This window comes from Elephantulus edwardii, unplaced genomic scaffold (assembly GCF_000299155.1).
Source record: "Elephantulus edwardii isolate Elephantulus edwardi_28Jun2011 unplaced genomic scaffold, EleEdw1.0 scaffold00291, whole genome shotgun sequence".
NCBI classification, from domain to species: domain Eukaryota; kingdom Metazoa; phylum Chordata; class Mammalia; order Macroscelidea; family Macroscelididae; genus Elephantulus; species Elephantulus edwardii.
The window spans coordinates 1,468,675-1,484,658 of NW_006400041.1; the positions used below are offsets into that span (position 1 = coordinate 1,468,675).

Consider the following 15,984-nt stretch of genomic DNA (forward strand, 5'->3'; position numbering starts at 1 on the left):
CATGACGGTGATTTTCCCAGTATCATCGACAATGGAAAACTACTGGATATTTTAGAGCAACAAGTGGAAGAGAACTAAGGTTACCAGCATGTAGACCCTCAAGCAAAGGCACTGTGGTAGGATGGAGATGTGGTTATGAGCTATGGTGGTCAAATGGATCATGGGAAAGAATGGGTGGGACCAAACCAATACATCTGAGACCTGCTAGAGTAGGTACTGGCAGAATGAGAAACAATGCGGTTTACAGCCTGCAAGGGTGGGAGAACATGGTACATGAACAGAACCTGGAGGAAGAGCTGATCTAGGGGCACCCAAATGAGGGGCTATATGAACTGTCTCCCTCCTTTATAGCACAAACACAGAACTTCAAAACACTACTTGTGAAACACAACATGCGTGAACTCTTTAAGTAAACCAATAAAAAAATGTCACAAAACAAAAACTTGATGCAGAGCAGTCCTGATTGTGTTCTTTTCCCTCTTACCTTAGTTACTTGATTTGGGGCCCTGCCAAACCCCTTCCAATTTGACTACTCTCTTCCCTTGGCTAGCCATCCATTAGCTAGGACAAAGCTATAAGCCTTCCACATGATGGTTCTGATCTACCTTTGCTGTTTCGTATTTACAACCCAACAGCAGCACGCACCTTTCCCTGCTGTCTGGCCATCACTCAGCCTCAGAGGTCAGCCTCACAGGTCCCAGATCTCCTCCTGCCTCTGCCTGCAGTACCTTTCTCCTGACCCACCCACCCCACCTGCTCAGTTAGCGCTCCTTCCTCTTGACCCCTGTAACTGTCATCAAAGGAACCATTTGTCTTTCTTCCTTTACACGTAAGTTTGTTGGGGTAAAGACTATATACACTTGACACCCTCCTGAACACACTGTAAGTACTCAAATGTTTAAGGAAGGAAAGCAAGTTTTTCGAACGCTCCTGTTTCTCGCTGGTCCCTCTGGCTCCCTGCCCTTGCCTTCTTCAGAGGCCAGCTCGTCTCGGTAGCCTTGCTGTCCATCTTCTCCCCTGCCTGACTGGTCTGAATTGAAAAGCCTGCATTGATTCCTGCTGTTAGCCTTGGTCCACTCTGAGCTGGACACACAGAGGGACCTGAACAGAATGATGTCACAGGTGTGCCGGGCCCTCCCTGCCTGGTACATACATGCAGGCAGCCTGACGAGGCTGAGCTCTCACCCTTCTCCGGAGGGAAATGAGGCTGGGGAACTGTGCCAGCTCAGAGCCGAATCCCCTGGGGCCTGCTGTGCCACATTGCCTGGCCAACCACTAACCCACAGGGCTGAGCCAGCAGGTGCCATGCCCCTCTGAGAATGGAAGATCAAACAGGAGCACCGAGAAGCGCAAGAAAACAGAGCCACACGTTTGGGCTTTGTCCATAATTATGACTATAATGATTTTAAAAAAAATTCTTTTCAAGCAACTGTGTTAAATTATGGTACATTATCGGGGCGGCGGGGAAGGGATAGGCTTGTGGTAGAGGTGATGGGGGTCTGATTATAGGTTGTGTAGACCTGGTTCTTGCAGGGGAGGAGGGAATTCTCCCCTTCTCTAGACTCAGGATAAAGTGGCTTCCCTTCAATAAACGAAGACCATTAACCCTTTTCTGTCCAGGGTACTAGGGGTAAAGGGGGGCAGGGAAGAGCAGGTCTGTGACATGCTTTGCAGGGGAGAGCGCAATGAACTGTGACTGCCTGGTCCCTGGACAAACTCTGCCCTCGGTCCCAGAGGTCTGACCCTGGGCCAGGCACCTTTGCTGGGGTAGAAGATGGCCTGATATTTAGGCATGGCTTAGGTGGGGCCCGGAGGCTACCCAGCTGGGTCAGGAAGAGGAACACAAATAGCTCTGAGCTGATGAGAAGCAATGATGTGTCACTGGGGTGCTACCACTCACCTCCTCTTTGACCCCACTCCCCAAGGAGAGAAAGAGGTCTCCAGATACCCTGGCCCTGAGGGATCAGATCCTGACAGAGGAGGTGGCGATGGTGAGGTGCCTGGTCTGGAGATACAGTGCAGCAGCCCCCACGAGGGTCAGAGCAAGAGACCAGAGGCCTAATTGACCCTGCCATGGAGTACACCCCAAAGTTGAGCTCCTCAATTTCTGCGTTCCAGCTCAAGAATCCCATCCATAAAGCTAAACGTCAACACGGTGTGTGTGTGCGAAGGGGAAGGTGGCAGGGAGCAGGGCTGCCTCACCTGCTGGGGGTTCAGGGCATGCAGGAGGCCCTATGCCTAGTATGTGAGCCCAGACCGGAAGGGGTTAAAGGCACTGGCTGCCCTTTCCTCCCATTCTTCCTACATCCTTCATGGGCACTAGAAGGTCTTGCGATGAATAGCACGGGAGCCGTCCTCTTCATATTCCTTTTTGGCTACCCACATTTTCTTAAATGTGTCCAGCGAAGCCAAGATGGAACCACTGTCAGGAAGGAGGGACATTATTCTTGAGGACCTGTGTTCTGAGCCAATCTCATGCTTGGGAGTTCCGCTTCCCTTACCTGGAAGGGAACTCCTCCCAACACCATCTGTGTGGGGCCAACCCAGAGCCCTCCCCTTGAGCCTGGCCTCACCCAATCCACGTGGAATACAGCCGCTCCTGAGGGGCCGAGATCTAGAAGGAAACATCCATATAACTGCCCCACCCTGCACACAGCAGCTGCCATGGGGTATTTCCCACAGTGACCAGGTGGATGGCAAGTATAGCCGCTGGGATAAACGGAAGGGGAGAAGCAGGGCTGAGTAGGCCAGGTGAGATGGGTCCCGGGGCTGGTGGTTCAGCATCTCTGTTCCCAAAGAGGACTCTTGGGACCTCACCTTGATCTTCACATCCTTTGGGGCAAGCTTCTTCACTTCACTTAGTAATCGGTCGCCAAAACCTGTGAACGCAAGCCTGGTAAAGCCTGTGGTTGACTTCCCACTTCCTTGCCTGTAGCTCTCTTACTGCCAGTCTTGGTGCCCTCATCCAGCTTTACTCAACTGCTGAAGAACGTTAACAGACCTTTCCAGCATTAAGCAAAGGGTGAGCTGTCCAAGGGAAGGGAAGGGCCAGCCCCATGGCTGGAGGTGGGCTTGGCTTCTTCAGGGCAACTTGAGATTATCCCGCAAGTCACACAGTCTGACTCATTATACTTGTCCTCACTGAGGACCTAACACCACCACAAACAAAGTAAAATACAAATCAGGAGAAAACATTTGCTGTTCTTTACCCATCAGAACAGCAAACACTATAAAGACAGTGTGAGGAAACTCACCCATAACTGGGTATGTGCACTGCCTGGGAGGGAATTCAACTCCTCTGCTGATCTATTAATAGGATTTCACACTGCAGCATCTTGTGATCAGAATCACCACCATCCCAAAGGTTCTCACCAGAACACCATTCAAAAGTCCACCCATTCAGTGAAAAAAACTACACTGCCATAAAAAAACCTAAAAGCTACTCACTGAAAACTGATGGGGAAAGAGCTTCAAGACACACTGCTAAGTAGGAAAAAACCCATAGTGCACAACTTGTAGTGTCCTCCAATGTTTGCAAATGAGAAGAGGACATATGTTTGTTTGCTTAGCACCTATATACAGACTATTACAGAAAAGGAGTTCTGAGGGCTTTGTCGTGAGAAGATGTGCTACAATCTCAAAGTCATGTGGTTTGAATCCACCAGCTGTTCTATGGGAGAAAGATGGGCAGTCTCCTTTTATGCAGTTTACTGCCTCTCAAAACCAACTGAAAGGTCAGTTATGGGTTGGTTGTGACTCAACGGCACAGTGATAACACTGCTGAAAGGGGGCCCTGATGGCTTAGTGGTAAGAAGTTGTGCTGCCAACCCCCAAAAAAGTAGTATTATTATTAGGTGCTGTCAAGAATGATTCACAGTGACCTATAACCAACAGGTCTGAACCCTGTCCTATCCTGTGCCATCCTCACTATCTTTGGCCACTCAGGCCCACTGCTGCAGTCACTGTGTCAATCATCGGGCTGAGAGTCTTCCTCTCCTTCTCCAGCCCTCCACCTTTCGGTTCAAATCTACCAGCTGCTCTGGGGGGGGAGAAAGATGGGCAATCACATGCTTACTGCCTCTGAAAACCCACTGGAGGGTCAACTATGAGTTGGTGTTGACCCGATGGCACATAACAACAACAAAAATAACAACAGTGCTGATATGTGAGAAATCAGTAACTCCTAGGGAAGAAAGCTGGCGGCTGGCTGGAGAGACTTGTTAAGGTTTTTCAAATTTCAGAATGTGTGTGAACATACTGCTTGTTCACAAATTAAAGATAAAAGCCACTTCCAACATGCCAAAAGTACTTTTAAAAAAATTACTCCTGGCAAATCAAAACCCACCAAGGAAAGGGCCATATCTGAGCCTCCAAGAAGTGGGGCAGGGGTCTCCACGCCCTCCCACCCAACCTCCCTCAACAGTACCTTTGAAAAGCGTTGAACCCCCCGAAAGCACGATGTTGGCAAAGAGTGTCCGGCGGAGGTCCACGTCAGACTTGTGGATGGCAAAGGCCAGTACCTCATGAAGCCCCTCACTCTCATCCCCCACTAGGTCTGGCTGGAACAACAGCTCAGCGGCTCGGAACCGTGCGGGTCCCACCTGTGAACACACAACTGTGGCTGACAAGCTTCCCAAAGCTGCCAGCCAGCCTCCTTGTCCTCCAGACCCCACGCCCAGGTGCCAGCCCCAGGCACTTACATCGAGTGTGCTACCGTCTGGCAAGGTGTACTGCACTTTCTCTGTCTCTAGAGCTTCATCCTTCTGTGGATTGATGGACAGGTAGCAGGCTCGCTGTGAGAGGCAGGGATACAACCCTCAAAAGGCTGCGACGGGAAACCTACCACATCGAGGCTCTCCATTTCCCTCCTCACTCCTGGTCCCGTTCATGCATCCCCACCCTGGGTCACCTCCTTGATGGTCCGGACAACTTCAAATTCAGCTGAGGTGTGAAAGTCAACACCTTCCTTGCGCAGCAGCAGCCGGAGATACCGGGATACATCTCGGCCAGCAATGTCCACCCGCATAATGGAGTGTGGCATGGCGAAGCCCTCATAGATGGGGACAGCATGAGTGACTCCATCTCCCGAGTCTAAAACCACTCCTGTTGTGCGTCCTGTGGCGTACCTGTCACCAAGTTAGTGTCCCCTCACCTTTCCACCAAGAAACAGGGCCTTCCTCATCCCTGGAAGGACCCCCGGGGCACCCGCGCTATCTAGTCTGAAGAAGGGACAGATGTGACTTCCTAAAGGAACAGGCACAGAGAAGTAAGACGACTGGTCATGTCTGCTAGGCAGATATGGACTCAGGGTCCCACGCAGGCCGCCCTGGGGGCTTTGGGGCACTCACAGACTGAGCACGGCCTGCATGGAGATGAACAGGGCCGGCACGTTGAAAGTCTCAAAGAACACTTCTGCTGCCTTCTCTCTGTTCTTACTTGGGTTGAGTGGAGCCTCCGTTAGAAGAACAGGATGCTACAAAGATGGCAGAGTTGTGGGCATATGTCAAGAGGACATACTAGATGCTAAAGGAATCGCTTCAGAGTGAAAACCCCTGGGTCTGAGTATATGCAGGTTCACAAGACCACCCTCTGCCACCAGCTAATCTCCCAAAGGCCCAGCTCTCCGTGGGAAATTCTGCCTGGCGGTCAGCGACTATGTGCATACACTAAAAAGGGTTAGGATGCCCAAGGAAATGTGAAAGCCTAGGTGTACAGGAAGTGGAAGCAAGAAGGGGTCCAGCTGAGAGGACTCTGCCAGGCTGGCAGGGTCTGGGGCCACACCTCCTCGGAGAAGGTCTGCAGCTGATCCTTGGAGTAGACGTACTGCCAGATGCGCTCCATGTCATTCCAGTCTCGTACCACGCCATGCTCCATGGGGTAGCGGATGGTCAGCAGGCCTCGGTGTTCCTAGCAGGAAGGAATGGCTAGAGGTGGCATCAAGTCCCTCAAGAGGATCTGCTCTCTGCTTTCATGGCAGTTGCCCTTTTAACTCACCCTTAAGTATAACCACCTAGTACTTACTCGGAGCTTTGGTGACTTAGTCCTAAGGAGTTGTGCTGCCAACCCAAATGCATGCAGTTAGAATTCACCAGTGGCACCACTAGAAAAAGATGGGCAATCTCCTCCCATGCAATTACTACCTTTGAAAACCTGCTAGACGGTCAGCTACAGTTTGGTTTTGTCTAGAAAGCACACACCACCACTTAGTGGATGTCCCCATACTCTGCACAGGGCTGCTGGCTTCAACTGGCTGAGGGCCAGCTAGTGTGGATGCATGTTCCCTCTCATCCTACAGCCTCCCACTCCTCTGAACACCCCTTTCTCTCCTTTTACGGCCATGTTTCTGGGGGTTCTCTATACTCAAATGCCAGCTTGTTCTCTCCCACTGTCCTTCCACACTGCACACTTCCATCTTCACCACTCTCTTGATAGTGATCATGTTAGTACCACGGGGACTTCACATGGTCAACTCCAACTGATCCAAGTGTGTTCTCCTAAACAGGATCTATCACCTCCACCTCACACCAGAAAGTAACAGAGTGCAGACAGCATGGGCAGCTCCATGCTGGAGCCAAAATGAGAAGTCCAGAAGTGACAGCCAGAGAACAGGTTGCCAGGGCCCTTCTTGGAGGTGTGGCCTGGCCACGAGCTCCTATGCTCAAGAGGAACCCAAACTCAGGACAGGCAGACTCCACAGGTGTTACCTCTGCTTTTGGTCCAATGAAGAGGTCCCCCTCCAGAGCTCCAGCCATCACACGCATGTGTTTGGGGCGGCCGACACTGAAGGACAGACAGCCAGGAAGGTGGGGAGAGGTACTAGGTGAGCCCAGGTCCAGAACGCACAGTCCACTCCCAACAACTGGGGGGCTAACTGTCCTGCAGTGCATAAGGATGATGCAGGGGGGCCACTGACTAGGACCAGGGCCCGTGGGCCATGGCAGGATGGGCAGGCCCAGGGCAAGAAAGAGATCTTTCATGACTTGCCCCTCCTTCCCAGACAAAACTGAATGTTTACACTCCTCACCCCAGACCTCATGGCAGGCCCAGCCCTGGCAGAGGGTCAGCATGCAGGGGCAGTAATGACTCAGCATGCACTCTGGACGTAAGAGGATAGGGCTGCCCTTGCCCTCTGCACACCAAGACTAAGGCAGAAGACTCTCCCGAAGTTGGTCATATTTTCCTTGTGTGTCCCTTTCTCGCTCAGTCAATACTACCTTTTCCTCTGACAGAGCTTCCAGAATATAGATTCAATTGTTGAAAATAGTAAGATCTAATGCGCTACTACCATTCCAAAATTTTAACTGAAGTTCCTCACACATTAAAAAGGTACTTTAATTACACCCAGATAGAGTTTGGGAAGGAAACACGAAGCCCTATTAAGTGTTGTCTCTGTCCTCAGTTAGGGCTTATGGTCATGATGTAGTGATCAACTCTGTGGCCTGTAGGATCAGGAAGAAGTATTCCTAAAAGAAATTTCCCCAATGAGCTAGAATGGCTAAAGCAGAACTCTAGGCTCTTGTATTCCTGCCACCACCAGCATCATTCAGGAAAAGGTACGCTTGAGTGAAACATTTTCTGAGGTCTGAAAATAAAGAAGCCCTAGAGAAAACCTTTCCAGGAGTTCCCTCCCACTGCACTGGAGGCAGAGGCCACACCTAGTCCCCAGGGCAAGGCTGCTGGCTTCTCCTCTCTGGCTCTAGGCCAACAGGAGGATGAGCTACCACAGAAAGGAGGGAGAGGTCCAATCCACGGCCAGGCAGGCTTATCCCCTGTTCAGAGCCCTTAGATGCTACCTTCAAAATCTGGTGTTTTCCTTACAGGTGGGGGCAGAGTCAGCCGTCCAAGGAGAGAGCTAGAGGAGTGTCAGTGTTCTCTTCGGAAGCAAACAAAAGGGTTGGAGCTGCTGCCTGAGCAACACTTACTAGTTTGGGAAACAGTACTTGGGGATCTGGTCTCCCGCAAAGCCAGCCTTGATCACACCTGAGCCCTGCAAGGAAATACAACATTTAGCTCCTGACTTTTCCCAGAAAAAGGCAGAACCTTACTGTGGCCACCTTACCTGGGCTGTGAGGAAGCCAGAGACTGCAAGGGGCAGGACATTTAGAAGTGCACCAGTGGTTTAAAGGTTAGGGTGGCTTTGCCCTGTCCCCCGCTAGGGATATATGGCAGTGACTGCAGACATCTTTAGCTGTCAGCACTTAGGAGAGGACATGAGAAATCCTACAGTGCATAGGGCAGCTCCTCACAGCCCAGGATGCCATTAGCACCAAGGCTGAGAAAAGATGTACCCTCCTCAGCACACTATGGGGTCAGCTCCAGGCACGAAGACCTTGGAGCAACAGCAATGTTCCAAAGCTGGTGAGATATCCTCAGTATTGTGTCCAACAGTCCAAGCCCACCTCAGGCCCTACACCCAGGACTCTCAAGTTGGCTTCCTCAGAAACTTACAAAGAGAACTTGGCCTGCCTCTGCTCCATGTGGAAGCCAGTCTTAGGATCAAAAAAAAAAAAAATCTGTTGTTGTTGTTATGTACCCTCAAGTCGGAACCTACGCAGTGAACAGCAGGGAAGTTGGGTGCTCATCCTTCTCCTGTCGTGGGGCAGCTGTTGGATTTGAACTGTGTGCCTTTGCATTGGCAGCATAGCTCCTTACCACTAAGCCACCAAGGCTCTCTTAAAAAGAATCTAGCATCTAGAGACCTCCCACTCAGTGAAAACATCAGCTTCTCCACTGGCCCGCCACTGATCTTCACCCCAACCATTTGGGCCTACAGTGCAGAAATAAACATATCCAAGATACAGAGGAGAGCTGTCCCCTTTTCTCAGGCTTGGCTGGTCTGATTCACCTGTCAAAGCAGCACACATCCCCAAACCCAATTGCAGCATGAAACATAACCTCCATCCACATAAATACTCCCCAAAGCCTGTCACTGAGGGGCCCCAGGTGATCATGTGGGAGAAAGAATAGAAGTGAGTTATCAAAACATGCAAGGTTCACATGGTACTCAGGTATCCTGCTAAAGACCCTTATCTTCCATGGCCTAGCTCTGTGGCAAGAGACCCTTCCAAGGAGCTTCCAAACAGCTGGAAGGTTATAAGGTCACAAGGAAGCAGGCATCTTCGTTCTGCAGGTTCCAACTGCCCCAAACTGCTTCTCAGTCCTGCCAACCATGGCACTGAACTACGCACTGGTGTGCTGGCGGTGGCCTTTCTGCTCAGAAGGTTTATGGAGGGAATTAAAAGGAACAAGAAGGGAGCCAGGGGTTTGTGGATACGTGGGATAATGAAAGAATCGCAATCTTTGCTACAAGATGGGATCGGGGCTTGTGTGCTCTGCAAGTCCTGCTCTGCCCTAGGGAGCAGCCACCTAGGACCTGTCGAGGTCACTAGAGCAGTCCCTCCTAAAATCCCAGGGTGCAAAAGGGGAAACGGTTCCCACTCTACCAAGCAGGGCAGCTAGAGCTCAGGGTTCGAGGAAGACTCTGTGCAGATATCCCACTCTCAAAAGTTCGGGGCGCGTCCCTTGGCCTGTCACGCAAGAGCAGGTGCCAGACGGTCCTGCAGTCCACGCGAGATGCTGATCGAGGACCTAGCGACAGAGGGAACCCCCGCCTGGCTGAGGAGGACCTGGGCCCGAGACTCTGCGGCGCTGGCGATTAGATGGCCCTAGGCCCGGATCCAGGACCAGCTGGGGGCGGATGACCACCAGGGACGAAAGGATCCCTCCCGGTGCCGCCGCGTGCGCCCGCCCTCCCCCGACTCCAGGCCTCACGTTGTCGATCACCACCGGCTGGTTGGCAATGATGTCGTAGGACTCCATGGCCGGGCCGGGCCGGCCCTGCCCAGCCGGCGGGCTGCAGCAGTGACCAGCGGCCGGGTGGGTACTGCGGCGGCTCCACACTGCGCCGCGCCCCTCCCACTCGAGCCGCGCAGCCTACGCGCGCCCCGCGGCCTCTCCGGAAGGCGGTCCCGACGGCCAATCCAGCTCCCACTTGGGCGGACTGACCCGAGCTCCCCCAACGGGGCGGGGGAGGGGAAGGGCCTCTGCTGCCCGCCAGCCAATTGAAGCGGCCCGGAAACCGCCACCTGGTGCTGTCAAGGTAGGCTGCACCACGTCGGGATGATGTCATGGCGCCAGTCTTAAAGGGGGCGAGCATCTTAGAGAGTGAAGATAATGTTGGCCAGAGGCAGCCCCTGCTCCTTCGGGAGCACGCCTTCTCCGAGGTAGCCGACCTAAGGTATTTAACACAAGGTATTTCTTTATTAAGCACAGAAGAAACTTTCCCCCGTTGTTAAAACCATAATTTTTTTGTAATTGGGCATTTATCCAGGGTTTGCTATGTGCCCTTTACTCACTTTCCAAAGTGTATAGTAAATCCTTGCAACAACTGTCAGGTCACTCAACACCATTTAGCGTAAAGTCGGAACCGACTCATAGGTGGTCTTCCAGCAGTTTTTGAGAGGCAGTAAATCACCCTGGAGAAATCATGCATCTTTCTCTTGCCAAGCAGCTAATGGATTTGAACCTAGTGCCTTTGGGTTGGCAGCAAAACTCCTTACCACCAGCCTATCAGAGGTCCCTAACTCTATTAGGTTGTTATTCGGTTCACGACTGGTAGCGACCCTGTAAACAAGAGATCTGAATCCTACCCTATCCTGCATCATCCTCACCATCCCTAATATACTCGAGCCTATTGCTACAGTCTTTGTGTCGATCCAGATTGTTGAGGGTCTTCCTCTCTTTCTCTGACCTCCACCTTTCCCAGCATGATGTCTTTTTCCAAGTACTGGCCCCTCCTAACAACATGCCTAAAGTATTGAAACAAAATTTCATCATTCTTGCCTCTAAAGAATACTCTGGTTGCACTTTCTTCAAGACACATTCGTTCTTTTGGCAGTCCATGGGATATTCAGGACTCTTCTTCAAAACCACAGCTCAAAGGCATTGATTATTCTTTTGTCATCCTTATTCATTGTCCAACTGTCAGATGTATAGCACTTAATTGAAAAGACCCTGACTTGAATCAGGCACACCTTTGTCTTTAAATGTAAATGGCTGCTCCTCAGCATCTTGGAGCGTTCAGTGTAGGTGATATTATTGTGTGCATTGATGATTTATGTCTGGAAGTAATGGATTCTGAGGTCCAATGTGAGAGAGTAATGCTTATGGTGGTGGTTAAGGTTATGTGTCATTTTGACTGGGCCATGATTCTCAGCAAATTGGCAGTTATATAAAGATGCCACCTGACATTTGTGTAATGTTGTAATTTGATAATGATGTAATGATATAGTCTTCATTACATCATCCACCATAACCATCTGGTTATTGCTACATAACAATGGCAGTAAATGAAGAATGCATGTATATATACCAAACCAAAACCAGACCAGACCAAACCAAACCAAACCTAGCCAAACCAAAGGCATTGCCTCTGAGTCAATTCCAATTTATAGTGACCCTCAGGGACAAAATGATCCAACACTGTGGAACTATCTACTAATATAACATACAAGCAAAATGCTGCTGGAGATCATTCAAAACCAGCTAGAACAGTATAGAGAACTGCCAGGAATTCAAGCTGTATTTAGAAAAGGCTGTGGCATGAGGGACAACATTGCTGATGTCAGACAGATGTTGGCTAAAAGCAGAGAAAGCCAGATGATGTTTACTTGTGTTTTAGTGACTATGCAAAAGCATTTGACTGTGTGGATCATGACAGCTTACGGCTAACATTGAGAAGGTTGGAAATCCCATAACACTTTATTATTTTCATGTGAAGTCTATACCTAGACCAAGGAATTGTTTAAAATTGAGAAAGATATGTTTCATGGGGGCCTTGTGAAGAACAACAGATCAGAGTACTGCCTTTCTCTGTGCCATCCTCACAATGTCTGCCATGCACCAGACCACAGTCATAATGAATGAATTTCTTTTTGTGAGATTGTTTGAATGTGTGTGGGGGGAGGGAGGTAGGTAAGGATGGGCAAATAAAACATATGGAACATTGACAAGGTCAGTTTTGCCAACCTGCAAGACTTCAAATGAGCCATCGCAGAGGTGAAGTGGGGTGGGGGCCTCAGCACCATTACCAGGAAGAAATGCTAGATGTGGAGTGTGTCCTTTTGTGCTGGGAGTCCTGCATGGGGAACTTCCTAGACCCACACAGACAGAGTTGTAATACTGAAGGTGGCACAAGATAGGAAGAAACAGCAGCAAAACAATGGTGGCAGCAAAGGCAGCCACATCAGCAGACAAGGAGTAAGAAACTGGAATAGCTTTATTCAAAAGGCTTGCTGGTGAAGTGGGTGCCTCTGAACATTGGACGATGGTGATAAGAGGGCTTTGGCATACTTTCTTGAGTAGGTGGAGGCCAGTCCAAGAGGCTCAAGGTCAGAGAGAAGCTTGCCTGTAGGATTGGTGGGGAGGAGGCTGTACCGACTGAACATTCTGAACCTGAATTATTACCCCCCTAACAAACTCCATAACTGCTAGTAAGATCTGTTGGTTCTCTGAGGCATCGCAATGAATTTTTGTACCCAGCAGAGAATTGGTAAAAAGGTTGATGAGAGGAGGTATGCCTGACTTCTGCCTGTTGTTGTATGCCATTGAGTCAAAAGTGACCCAGAGTTGAACCTCCAGCAGGTTTTCAGAGGCAGTAAATCACATGGGAAGAGAGTGCCCACTCGTGTGGAGCAGCTGGTGGATTTGAACTGCATGCTTTTGGGATTGCAGTACAGTGTCTTACCACTAGGCTGCTAGAGCTGACTTCTGCCTAGTTGCAGCCATCTTTGGGTAGAGAATGCTGGAAATGATTCCCTTCTTCCATCATGAAGTTAGTGGTCGGACACCATCTCCATACCATTCTTAACCAGATGGACCAATGTGTTATGAAGTAGGAGGGATAAGCTCCTCAGTTATCCCCTGAAAAAAGATGAAGAGGAAGATCTCGGGAAATTTGCGTTGTATGGAGAAAGGGTAGAGAAGTCGAGAGAAAGAGAATCCTTGAATTCACAGTGCCAGTCCTCCCTCCCTGTTCTTAGGTATCTGCCCAGCTCTCCTGTTCACATTTGAATGTGAACCTCTCAGAACCACTCCCACTTTATAATTAAAAGGCAAAATGTACCAGTGCAGGTAAGTACTAAACACAGAGGGAGAAGCCCATAGAGTAGAGTGTTTGAGGCTCGCACAGTTCCTAGTTGTGGGAACCTCTCTGTAGAGGGAACTTCAAAGAGAACTCCAGAAGAAAGCATGGAATGTGGATTGCACCACCTCCTTGCAGACTGTACTGCAGATACCCCTTCAGCCACCAGTCATTCCAGAAACTCCTGAGCAGCAAGTGTGGTAGGGAAATACTGTGAATAAGGATGATGGAAGGAGAATCGATGCCATTGAGTTGTGGGGTTAGAGAAGAACACTTACTATCCTATGGACAGCAAAAATAATTATGTCTTGGGCAGAGAGGGAAACCTTGGAAACAAGGAGGGTAAAACTTCATCTCATATCCTTTGGACTTGTTGTCAGGAGGGGCCAGTCCTTGGAAGAGGACTTGATGTGGGAAAGGTGAAGAGTAAGCGAGTAAGAAGACCTTTGAGAGATGGATTGACACAGCATCTGTAGCAATGGGTTGAAGGATATCAGTGATATCAGGCTAGGGCAAGGCTCAGAATCATTGTTCATAGAGTTGTAGTCAACTCTATGACACCTAACAACAACAACAACTAGCATCGCCTAAATCAACTCCACACATGGGGTGATGTGGTGTGATGGAAACCTGGCTAATGGTTCTGGTAATGGGCCTCATTGGGCCTCAGTGGTGAGCTGAAGGATATTACAGTGACTTTGGGTTGTTTACTGAAATAGGCCTCATTCCCTGTGCTCTGCTCTGGGCCTCACTGCCCTCATGCTAAACTCTAGAGCAGGTGTCAGAACTCTGCCTACAGGATAACTCCTTCTACACACTGTGACCATCCTCTTCATCCAAACTTAGAATGGTTTTTAAATTTTTAAAAGGCTGAAAAACAGCTACAAAGAAAGAAAACAACAAGAAATCGAGACCAAAGCAGGACCAGCAAAGTGTGACATATTTACTATCTGGACAGTTCTTAAAAATTTGGCAGATTCCCACTCTACTCTCAGACAATAGTACAAAAATGAGTAGATTTCCTCTTATGACTACATCTTCAACAAATCTGCCTGCAGATAAGAGAAAGCATCATGTACCATAATTTCTCAATCCATTTGATTGTGGTTGGACGTTTGGGCTGTTTCCACGTTCTTGCGATGGTTGCTATGAACACTGGCGTATAAGTCTCCATTTGTGCCTCATTTCTAATTTTCTCAGAGTATATTCCAAGTAGTGGAATAGCTGGGTCATATGGAAATCTCTATGTTCAGTTTTTGAGGAAGTGCCAAATGGCCTTCCAGAGTGGATCTACCATTTTGCAGTCCAACCAACAGTGTATAAGAGTTTCTATCTCTCCACATCCTCTCCAACATTTATAACTTGCTATTCTGTTAAACTTTGCTACTGGAGTGATTCACACAATGGAATACTACCAGCATGCAGGAACAAAGATTTTGAAAATCACTACCTAACTTGGGAAGATCTGGGGAGCATTATGCTAACACAGTACCATAAGGACAAATACAGTATAAGACCATTATTGTAGAAATAGAAACTAGTAAAACATGTATGAGGACCCAATGCGGGGAGGGGAGGGTGAAGATGGGCAGGGGGATAATTATAGGGTTCCAAAATTTGATGGGTGGAGGGAGGGGCGAGTAAAGGAAATGAGAACGATCCAATGTAAAAAACAATGCGTATAAACTTTGTAAGTAAACCAGTATAAAAGAAAAATTTTATTCAGAAAACCAAATCAGGTTGTGAAAGCCAGTTGATTATTTAAAGGTAATTTGTTCATTACAAAGGTAACCATTACATTTTATGTGTCCTGGGATGCACTCATGTTGCAAAGTAGTGCACATTCTCTTCCTTGGGTGACCTGAGGAGATAGGAAACGAAGGAGTAGGTTGGAGAAGACACAGCAGAGGTTCAGGTAACAGGCCTCAGTGGAATTCAGTGGTGGGCTGAAGAGTATTCTGACTGTGTGTGGCACTGGGGCTGTCAGTGTGGGGAAGTGGCCGGTTGGGGAATATGTCTGAATGTAGGCCTACGAGGATTTGCTTATGGATTGGTTATGTTGTTGCTGCATGTCCTCAAGTTGATTAAACTCACAGTGACCCTGGGAACAGCAAATCCCTTGCTCTGCCCTGACTTATCCTCAGACCTCTGCTGTGTTTGAGCCCATTATGACAGCACTGATAAGTGCATCTTCCTGAGGAGCCTCTTGGCTTTGGGGAGAGAAAGAAAAAGAAAAAAAAAAGGCAGCTGCAGGGTCATCTAGAATCACACCCTGGGGTTAGGCCAAGCAAGAGGGAGGGTGAGCTTACTGGGAGGTCACAGGAATGAGGGGTGTGTGTTTGTGTGTGTTTCAATAGTTAGGTGTTCACACATGTTGAATCTGAACCTTAGATCCTATTGCTTTGATCTGTTAGCCTTGGCCTCAGGTAAAATTATCCTTTTAAAACAACCTCGGCTTTGCAGACGCTGTCGCCTCAGCAGTATGATTGTTACGCTTGCCCCAGCCATGGTCAATCCCGTTGTGTACTTCGACATCACCGCTGATGGCGAACCTTTAGGTCACGTTTCCTTCGAGCTGTTTGCAGATAAAGTTCCAAAGACAGCAGAAAACTTCCGTGCTCTGAGTACTGGGGAGAAAGGATTTGGTTACAAGGGTTCCTGCTTTCACAGAATCAATCCTGGATTTATGTGCCAGGGTGGAGACTTCACACGCCATAATGGTACTGGTGGCAAGTCCATCTATGGGGAGAAGTTTGATGATGAGAACTTCATCCTGAAGCACACAGGTCCTGGCATCCTGTCCATGGCAAATGCTGGACCCAATACAAATGGTTCCCAGTTTT

At 49.2% G+C, this 15,984-nt stretch overlaps 1 protein-coding gene across 1 annotated transcript; it reads right to left on the reverse strand.

Moving 5' to 3' along the window:
* Positions 1-2,319: 2,319 nt before the first annotated feature.
* On the reverse strand, positions 2,320-10,005 carry ACTR1B (ARP1 actin-related protein 1 homolog B, centractin beta (yeast)). The gene is made up of 11 exons (XM_006900707.1): positions 9,772-10,005; positions 7,923-7,987; positions 6,705-6,780; positions 5,782-5,907; positions 5,349-5,473; positions 4,910-5,126; positions 4,701-4,793; positions 4,427-4,601; positions 2,818-2,879; positions 2,574-2,614; positions 2,320-2,422 (listed from the first exon to the last, which is right to left on the reverse strand). The coding sequence occupies exons 1-11, from the start codon at positions 9,817-9,819 to the stop codon at positions 2,320-2,322; spliced, it is 1,131 nt and encodes a 376-aa protein (XP_006900769.1). The 5' UTR covers positions 9,820-10,005.
* Positions 10,006-15,984: the final 5,979 nt, after the last annotated feature.

Excerpts from the sequence above, each read along its gene's own strand:
- ACTR1B (XM_006900707.1), bottom strand. The coding sequence starts at position 9,819 with ATGGAGTCCTACGACATCATTGCCAACCAGCCGGTGGTGATCGACAAC. Across the intron at positions 7,988-9,771 it reads AGCCGGTGGTGATCGACAAC|GGCTCAGGTGTGATCAAGGC; the intron begins GTGAGGCCTGGA and ends ATTTCCTTGCAG. Across the intron at positions 6,781-7,922 it reads AAGTACTGTTTCCCAAACTA|TGTCGGCCGCCCCAAACACA; the intron begins GTAAGTGTTGCT and ends TCTGTCCTTCAG.